The sequence below is a fragment of the Babylonia areolata genome, chromosome 13 (assembly GCF_041734735.1).
Source record: "Babylonia areolata isolate BAREFJ2019XMU chromosome 13, ASM4173473v1, whole genome shotgun sequence".
Lineage (NCBI taxonomy): Eukaryota > Metazoa > Mollusca > Gastropoda > Neogastropoda > Buccinidae > Babylonia > Babylonia areolata.
Genome location: NC_134888.1, coordinates 17,899,494 through 17,909,348, shown reverse-complemented (window position 1 = coordinate 17,909,348; position 9,855 = coordinate 17,899,494). Strand labels below are relative to the sequence as shown.

General features: G+C 47.3%; 1 protein-coding gene across 1 annotated transcript in view; it reads left to right on the top strand.

Moving 5' to 3' along the window:
- The window catches only part of LOC143288707 (ras-related protein Rap1-like), a 5,671-nt gene extending 244 nt beyond the window's left edge, over positions 1 to 5,427 (top strand). The window contains exons 1-3 of the mRNA XM_076597334.1: positions 1 to 27; positions 937 to 1,125; positions 5,075 to 5,427. The exon at positions 1 to 27 is cut by the window's left edge and continues 244 nt beyond it. Of these exons, the coding sequence (XP_076453449.1) occupies positions 1 to 27; positions 937 to 1,125; positions 5,075 to 5,427 (569 nt within the window). The remainder of the gene's footprint in view (positions 28 to 936; positions 1,126 to 5,074) is intronic.
- The last annotated feature ends 4,428 nt before the right edge of the window (positions 5,428 to 9,855 follow it).

Here is a 9,855-nt window from a genome sequence, read left to right as displayed (position 1 = left end):
ATTACGTGCAAATGGTTCAGATGGAGGGTGAGTTTTTTTGTGGTTTTTGGTGTTCGTGTCGGTTAAATTGTTGTTGTTGTTGTTGTTGTGTTGCGTTGCGTTATCTTGTGTTGTATAGTATCGTGTCGTACCGCGCCGTATTGCACTGCATTACATCGCATTGCATTGTATTGCGTTACTTTACGTTGCACTGCACTGCACTACAATGCAATGCAGTGCAATGCAATGCAACATAACACCAACACAACCAGAACACAACCGCAAACACAGCACAGCACAACAACACCGCAATCAGTGTGGAATGTTGGCCCAGTGTTAACGCGTCCGCCTAGGAAGCGAGAGAATCTGAGCGCACTGGTTCGAATCCCATACTCGGTAGCATTTTCCTCCCCCTCCACTAGACCTTGAGTGGTGGTCGGGACGCTAGTCATACGGATGAGACGATAAACCGAGATCCCGTGTTCAGCATGCACTTATCGCACGTAAAAGAACCCACAGCAACAAAAGGATTGTCCATGGCATGGCCTGACTAAGCGCGTTGGGTTACTCTGCTGGTCAGGCATCTGCTTACCAAGTGTGGTGTAGCGTATATGGATTTATCCGTACGCAGTGACGCCTGCTTGAGCTACTGAAACTGAAACCATGGCAAAATTATCAAGAAAAAATCCACTTCGCTAGGAAAACAAATAAAATTGCGGGTAGAAAAAAATACAAAAAATGGGTGGCGCTATCGGTGATGCGACACACTGTCCCTGGGGAGAGCAGCCTGAATTTTGCACAATGATACAATACAACCATTGTCTGTCCACTGACACTGACGGACTCTCTCTCTCTCTCTCTCTCTCTCTCTCTCTCTCTCTCTCTCTCTCTCTCTCATTAAAGTGTTCAGTGTTCTCTCTCTCTCTCTCCACCCAGTCTCTCTCTCTCTCTGTGCAGACGGAACGTATCGTAACTTGCACCTGATCGACACGGCAGGCCCCCACGACTTCCCTGCCATGCAGCGCCTGTGGATCCAGCAGTCCTCATCTTTCGTGGTAGTCTACAGTGTATGCGAGCCTCTCTCCTTCTCCATGGCAGCCTCCATCCTTCAGCAGATCCATCAGGAAAAGGAGCACGAGAAGAAAAGTGAGCTCTTTTTGCTTTTGGTTGGTAGTGCAATGGTATGGGTGTGTGTGTATGGAGGTTACACTCCACTGTTTGAAGGTATCCGCTGAAAGAACTAAAAGTTGTTGCGTTGTACTGTGGTGGCTAATGCAACTGGCAACGCGTCCATCCAGAGAATCTCAGCGTGGCCACAAGTGCCCGAATTTAGTGTTGCAGCAGACTGTCATTACTTGAGTATCTCGGTTGATACCAGGCCTTCTGGTCTTGATTTCGGACGGCTTCGTTAAACAACCTTCCTTAGTCTTCCAGAAATCGGTTTGGTCAAGTCAGTGCTGCGGTTCTGTGACATTAGATCATGATGTCTGTTCCTTTTAACTCTCTCCATACGAACGGCGAAAGAGACGAAGTTAACAGCGTTTCACCCCAATTACCACCATCAAAATATTGCAAGCGGAAGGCTCTTGTACTGAAGAGGTGAATGTTGACAAAGAATACCACAATTCTGACGACGGAAGCTAAAGGTTGGGTCATTGAGACACCCACTGGACATCCGAGGGGTCCGTGTAGAGGAGAAGAGAGGACTGGCCGTACTGAGTGAGTTAAGCTTAACAGGATGGAAATGCTGGATACTGACGAACCACAGTCATTGTGAAAGACTACGGCCATATAATATTCTGTCCACTAAAGTGTGCATCTCAGAATGTGTTTTTGGTGGGGAGCTGTCGCTGTTATGTTGTGCGTGCCTGTGTGTGGGTGGTGAGGGAGTGGGGTATTGTATTGTATTGTATTGTAATTCTCTTTTTGTCACAACAGATTTCTCTGTGTGAAATTCGGGCTGTTCTCCCCAGGGAGAGCGCGTCGCTACACTGAGAACGCCACCCATTTTTTTTTGTATTTTTTCCTGCGTGCAGTTTTATTTGTTTTTCCTATGGAAGTGGATTTTTCTACAGACAACCTTTTGCTGCCGTCGGTTCTTTTACGTGCGCTACGTGCATGCTGCACACGGGGCCTCGGTTTATCGTCTCATCCGAATGACTAGCGTTCAGACCACCACTCAAGGTCCAGCGGAAGGGGAGAAAATATCGGCGGCTGAGCCGTGATTCGAACCATCGCGCTCATATTCTCTCGCTTCTTAGGCGGACGCGTTACCTCTAGGCCATCACGTGTTCATGTGCGTGTGCACGCATGTGTGTGTATACGTGCGTGCGTGTGTGCGCATGCTGGGCACAAGAATGCATGCGCTTGTGCTTGTGCTTGTGTGTGTGTGTCTGTGTGTGCGTGTGTATGTGCATATGTGTGTGTGTATGTATGTGTGTGTGTGTCAGTGTGTGTGTGTCAGTGTGTGTACGTATGTGTGTGTGTGTGCATGCGTTAGGCGAGTACACGCAGAGATATTGACGAGAAAAGCAATTCTATTTACGGTTGGTACAAAGAACTGTAAACACACAGTGCTCTTTTTCATCCAGCCCCCGAAAGAATAATGGGGAGTTTTTCTTACTGCGCAGCTGACTGCGAAGCCAATATCAAGACTGGAAAAAAACGACAACAAAGAACACGTTATAAAACCCAAATCTAAAACGCATGCTAAGTTATAAAATGTTCCTGCGACATATATGTATTTTGTAATTAAATCAAGACATTGGTGACAACTGCGCAAATGAACAATGAAACGAACGCATCAGCCATTTCCTTTACTAACCACAGGTAGCGTTCTGCTACAGTCTACCGACAAAGGGATAACGATATTGAAAACCATTAAAAGAACAAAAAAAAAAAACAACAAAAACAGTATGCCATTTTGGGGTTTTTTTTATGACGCCAAAGTCGAAGTTACCACCACATCAACAGTAAACTGGACCGACCCATTCGCAGCTGCGGCCAGGTTGCAAAATGACTCGACATAATCAAATGGCGTCTCCCGTCGGACCGACCGACGAGTAGGCAGGCAGGCTTATCTGTCGGTGTGTGTGTCCTCATATGGGAGAAGAGGCCGATTCTGGATGCGCAGCACTTCCCACAGGTGTTGCAAGGGAAAACGTCTCCAGAAGTTGAGCCCTGCTTCCTTCGCTCACGCTTCTCGAAATGCTGGTAAGCTTGAGCAATAAGCACGTGCCCCATCAACAAAAAGACTGCGGTGAAAAATCGTCTCACAGCAAAGAAGGGAGAACGAAAATGGGAGAGGGGTTGAAAAAAAGGACACGAAGATGGTGGACCACACGCCTTGCGATTTGTGTGACAGCTGTGCGTTGACAGCCTCTCTCGTTTCAGGTGAAAATGCTTTTTAAGAGTGCAGCCATAATTGTGTAAAATCGTTAGACAGGGGGCTTGAGAGAAGATACACATACACACACTCTCTCTCTCTCTCACACACACACACACACACACGCACGCACGCACTCACTCACTCACTCACTCTTGCTCACTCTTCACTCAGTCACATTCGTTCTCTCACTCTCACTCTTTCACACATTCTCTCTGTGTCACTCTCTCTCTCTCTCTTACTCTCATTCTTTCAGTCACTCACTCACACTCACTCTCTCCAACTCACTGACTTTATCTCACTCCTGTTCTCTCTAGTACTCTCACTCTCTCTCTCTCTCTCTCTCTTCTCATTCACTTTCACTCACTATTTCTAATTCACTCACTATTTCTAATTCGCTCCCTTTATATTACCCTCACACTCATTTTCTCCCTATTACTGTCACTTTCTCTCACTCTCACACACTCACTCTCTCTCTCTCTCTCTCACTCATTCATTCTCTCACTCACTCTTGCAAGCCATTGCGTTATTGTGTAGGACAGTGTAGTGTAGTGTAGTGTGTGTAGTGTAGTGTAGTAGTGTAGTGCAGTGTAGTGTAGTGTAGTGTCGTGTCTGACCCCCATCCCACACTCCCACACCTCCCACACACACCCCAAACAAACAGAATCGAGTTAGGTGCTGTATTGCATTGCATTGCATTGGATTGTATTGTATTGCACGGCATCGTACCCCATTGCACTACACCACATAGCATTGCATTGTGGTGGAGTGGCGTGGACTAGAGTGTGTCATATTGCACTGTATTATCTGTCCGCACCCCATCCCCCAACCCCCTACCCCCCACCCGTCCCACTTCCCCTCACAACTACCCGTCAAACACACACACACTTCACTACACTACACTATACTACACTACACTACACTACACTACCTGCAACGTACTGATGGAGTCTCCCGTCGGAACGACGGATGAGTAGGCAGGCAGGCTTATCTATCGGTGTGTGTCCTATGGGAGAAGAGGCCGATTCTGGATGCGCAGCACTTCCCACAGGTGTTGCAAGGGAAAACGTCTCCAGAAGTTGAACCCTGCTTCCTTCGCTCACGCTTCTCCTTGTTTTTAAACGTCTTTTTGCCACTAGAGCACAGCATCCACCAGTGAGAGCGGTCAAGGGCATCAGTTTCCTAGGAAGCGATGTCTATGTCACATGCTTTGAGGTTTGTCTTCAAGGTGCCCTTGAAGCGCTTGCAGGGTCTTCCAAGTTCGCGGTGGCCTTCCTTCAGCTGGTCATAAAATAGCATCTTCGGGATCCTGCTGTCTGTCATGTGGACAACGTGTCCTGTCCAGCGTAGCTGGCACTGGATCAGCAGGCTTTCTGCTGCAAGTACACTACCTGCAACGTACTACACTATACTATATTCAATGTACTACGCTACACTTCATGCAATTTACTACACTGCGACACCACACAACATTACGCTCCGCAACAAGCAATGTATTACACTCCACTCCACTATTGTTTTACTTTTTGTGCGTGTTGTATGCATATTATAACTTTGCATGCGTGTCTTTTAAACCTTTGTGACGGTTTAATCTGACATTAAAAACTGATTCTGATTCCGATTCTACCCATCCCAACCCCCACCCCACCCCCACAACCACACCCACACCCTCCCCTCCCCACCCCCCAAAAACAACAACAACAACAACAGAACCTGGCAAGGAGTTCCACATCGTGCTGGTGGGCAACAAGGCGGACCTCATCCCGCAGGACAAGGACCGACGCGTGCCCAGGCAGGCCGTGCGAGACCTGAGCGCCCGCTACAGCTGCCTCTACATCGAGACGAGCGCTAAGCACGGGCTGAACGTCGACTCCCTCTTCCGGTGCCTGCTGATGAAGGAGGTGCCTCCGCAGCTGTCTCAGTTCTTCCCGCGGCGCCAGGACCGTGAGGGCAGGCCCGGAGGGGCCGTGGAAGCGGAAGGAGGCCGCGGTGGTGGTGCTGGTGGTGGTGGTGGTGGAAGGGACGTGGTGAAACCTTCTTTGTTCTGCGCCAGGCAGAAATGAACCTTGTAGAGATGGTGAAGGAGGGGGTTGTGGGCAGGGGGACGTAAGGAGGAGGTGGTGGTGGAAGGGACGTGGTGAAACCCCTCTTTGTTCTGCGCCAGGCAGAAATGAAGCTTGTTGGGGTGGTGAACAAGGGTGGGGAAATGTCCTCACACTTCATGTGGAGTGAGGGCCTAGAGGTAACGCGTCCGCGTAGGAAGCGAGAGAATCTGAGCGCGCTGGTTCGAATCTCGGCTCAGCCGCCAATATTTTCTCCCCCTCCACTCGACCTTGAGTGGTGGTCTGGACGCTAGTCATTCGGATGAGACGATAAACCAAAGTCCCGTATGCAGCATGCACTTAGCGCACGTAAAAGAACCCACGGCAACAAAAGGGTTGTTCCTTGCAAAATTCTGTAGAAAAATCCACTTCCATAGGAAAAACAAATAAAACTGCACGCAGGAATTTTTTTTTTTTTTTAAGAGGGTGGCGCTGTAGTGTAGCGACGCGCTCTCCCTGGGGACAGCAGTCCGAATTTCACACAAAGATATGTGTTGTGATAAAATGAAATACAAATACAAGTACACTAATCTAAAAATAGGGTGAAATCATCTTTGTGTTCTGTGCCAGGCAAAAATTAAACCTGTGGAGGTGGAAAAGTGGGGTTGGGAGGAGGGGGGGAGGCGGTAGGGGTAGGGGCAGGGGCGGGGGCGGGGGTGGGTGGACCGTCAAGGCAGGCCTGGAGGGGCCGTGGAAGCGGAAGGAGGCCACGGTGGTGGTGGTGGTGGACGACCCCTGGTGAAGCCCTCTTAGGGGCAGGGGCAGGGGCGGGGATGGGAGGGAGGGGATGGCAGGGGGGGGGGTGTCCTTACTGATCTAAAACTGGGGTGAAATCTTCTTTCTTCTGTGCCAGGCAAAAAATGAAGCTTGTGGAGGTGGAGAAGTACTGACGAGGGAAGGGGGATGTCCTTTTCGATCTAAAACTAGGATGAAATTCTCTTTGTGTTCTGTGGCAGGCAAAAATGAAACTTGTGGAGGTGGTGAATGGAGCAGGGGGGGGGGGGCTGGGGGCGATGTCCTCACTGATCTAAAAATAGGGGCTCTATTTTTAGTTGAGTGGGATGCCCTCCTTCTTCTTCGTCTGTAAAGGCAAAAATGATGTGAAGTAGGGGGGATGGAGGTGGTGAAGGGAAGTGGGGGGGGGGGGGTAAGGGGGAATGCGACGGGCTTTTTCTTCTAAATTTTCAGTTTCAGTTTCAGTTACTGATGGAGGTGCCACAGCGTTCGGACGAATCCATATACGCTACTTCTTCTTCTTCTTCTGCGTTCGTGGGCTGCAACTCCCACGCTCACTCGTATGTACATGAGTGGGCTTTTACGTGTATGACTTTTTTACTCCGCCATGTAGGCAGCCATACTCAGTGTTCGGGAGTGTGCATGCTGGGTATGTTCTTGTTTCCATAACCCACCGAACGCTGACATGGATTACAGGATCTTTAACGTGCGTACCTGATCTTCTGCTTGCGTATACACACGAAGGGGGGTCAGGCACTAGCAGGTCTGCACATATATTGACCTGGGAGATCGGAAAAATCTCCACCCTTTACCCACCAGGCGCCGTTATCGAGATTCGAACCCGGGACCCTCAGATTGAAAGTCCAACGCTTTAACCACTCGGCTACTGCGCCCGTCATACCAGTCATCGATCTGTGGGACGAAGTACAAGAATACTGTGTGTGTTGGGAGGTGGGGGGCGACAGACACTGTAACTGATACTGCTGGAGGCAACGTATTATTTTCGTTCTGATGACTTGTATTGTATCGCATCGCATCGCATCGCATGGTATTGTATTGTATTTTATTGTATTACTTTTTTTTCTTTCTTTTTTTTTTTTTTGTAGTCACAATACATATATCTGTGCGGAAGTTGGGTCGATCTCCTGGAAGAAGACCGCGACATCACAGTGCAGTCCACCTCTTTTTTTTCTGTCTGCTTTTTTTTTTTTTTTTTTTTTTTTTAATATCAAAAGTCTAGTGATTTTTGTTTTGTTTTGTTCTTGTTTCACAGAAGTTTGCCATGCAGGGGGCAACCCTTTTGTTGCCATGGGGTATTTCACGCGCATACTGCACACGGGATCGAGCTCGATACATCGTCTCGTCATCTGAAAGATTAGCACCCAGACCACCTCTCAAGGTGTAGTGAAGAGGGGGTAGTGGGAGAGGGGGGGGGGTGGGAGTGAAAATTCCAGTTCGTAAAATCGTGGAACTCGAACCCGTGAATGCTTGCTTCCTAGTCGGGTGCATTACCGCTGGGCCACACCTCCTCCTCTGATGTGCACCGATCTTTGGATGTGTGGGACAGAGCACGTGACCTTCGGCTAATTCTGTTAGGACAGACTCCGGGATGTGTCCCCCACCCCACCATCCCACCCCCGGATACCCTTTTCCAGTATTTCCTGCGGGAAATCGTCATTTCTCACTTGATTTGAATTCTACATGGTCTGAGACATACTTTGGTGATGGTGTGTTGTTTCTTCTTCTTCTTTTCTTGTTTGAGGTAGGTGGCATGTGTTCTCTTTGATTTGCTTTAAGAACTAACGGGTGGCCAGCCCTGAAATTGAAATGGCTCCCTCGTGGTCGGTTAAGCAGCTCAGTAGCTGCATGGTTTGATTTCTTTGGGAAATGCAGCAGTTTAAGATTACGGAGGCAACATAATACCGTTGCTAATGGCTTATGGTTATGGTGCCGCATGTTTGTGTCAACAAATGCCCAGAGACTTCCTGTCAATGGTGATTCCTTTTGTGTCTGTAACGTTGATGATAATGTTGTCACAGCGTGTATAAATTTAGTTGCATGATCTTAGTTGATGTCTTTCTTGTGTTATGACAGTTTCAAAATCAACGCAGTTCTGGAGATGCTGAAGAACTTTGAATAAATTTCAATAAATTAAAACATGTGCCTTTTTCTTTGTTCGTGTAGAAGACATGTTTATGTATTACAGCCTCATAGAAAACTCTTACAGGCCATGCATACAAACAACCGTACGTATTGCGCACGCGCACACACACACACACACACACACACACACACACACACACACACACACACACACACACACACACACACATACAGGTTTGGTTGACCTTTGACCCCTATTGAGGCATGGAGGATTGAAGAAAACAACATAATTAGTCTTAATGAATTTGCTAAGTCTAAAAAGAACCCGTTTACATTCGCAGAAAATAATTTACAAAAATGAAAACAGGCTTTGTACAAACATATTTATCAGTTAACGTTTTCTTTTTTTTCTTCTTCTTCTTTTTTTTTACGAATATCAGAAAAAATGGACACTCCATGATAAAATGAAATTAATCACCAACAGCATTCCTGTCATGTTGTTGTTGTTGTTACGAATACGGACCCGGCATTCTTTCTGAATTCCATTTACCCGCCGTGTTTCAGACGGTAAACAATGATTATTACATTCAAATTTGATTAACGAAATTATCTTAGTAGTGGGCAATTGGCCAGTGTATTTGAATGTAAAATTATTTGACAGGCTGTCTGTCAAAGGGAAAAGGCGCTGTCAAGAGAGAGAGAGACAGAGACAGAGACAGAGAGAGAGAGAGAAGACAGGACAAGAAAAGACAAGATATAAAATCTTTATTTCCAAGGATAACAAATAAGCACTGATGCGCTTTTTTCCCCCTTCCAGTCCTCGCCCTGATTATGGTATACATTACAAAATACTAACTGAAACATGCCATAAGTATGATGGTTATAACATAAATAGGGAAAAGGACGCACTTCAGACATATCAAGATTTTGTTGCACTGCGAGAACTGATGCGCACGTATGCTGACAGAACACACATAGCAATAATACGACATTACAATATCGAGGGAAGCGTATGGGCTTGAGAGACACAGAGAGAGAGAATGAGGGGGGCGAGGGGTGGAGGGCGGGTAAGGGGGGAAGCAAAAAGAAAGTAAGACAGAGACAGACAGAGAGACAGAGAAACGGAGACAGACTGGCTGGCAGACAGACAGAGAGAGCGAGACAGACAGACAGACTGACAGAGTAACGAAAACGCACGAGAGAAAGACTGTTACCACCACGGTTTAGAGGTACAGAAGCATGCAATAAATTCCGTTCCACCACAGATGTGCTCAACGCGAACAAGATCAATAACAACAACATTAACAACAACAACGTAGGCCTACCCCTTAGATCCTTACACAAATTCACAACGAACAACGATAGTGCGGCTGTATTGATTGACCTCAGACTTTAAATACTGGAGGGAAAAAACACCATGATTATGTACAGCGGTGGAAAGGACAGCTCGACTTTGTTTTAGGTCCGGCGCTGAGAACTTAGGACACAAAACTTTTCATACAGCCTTGCCTTAAAAAAAAAAAAACACCTCAATAATGACACACACACACA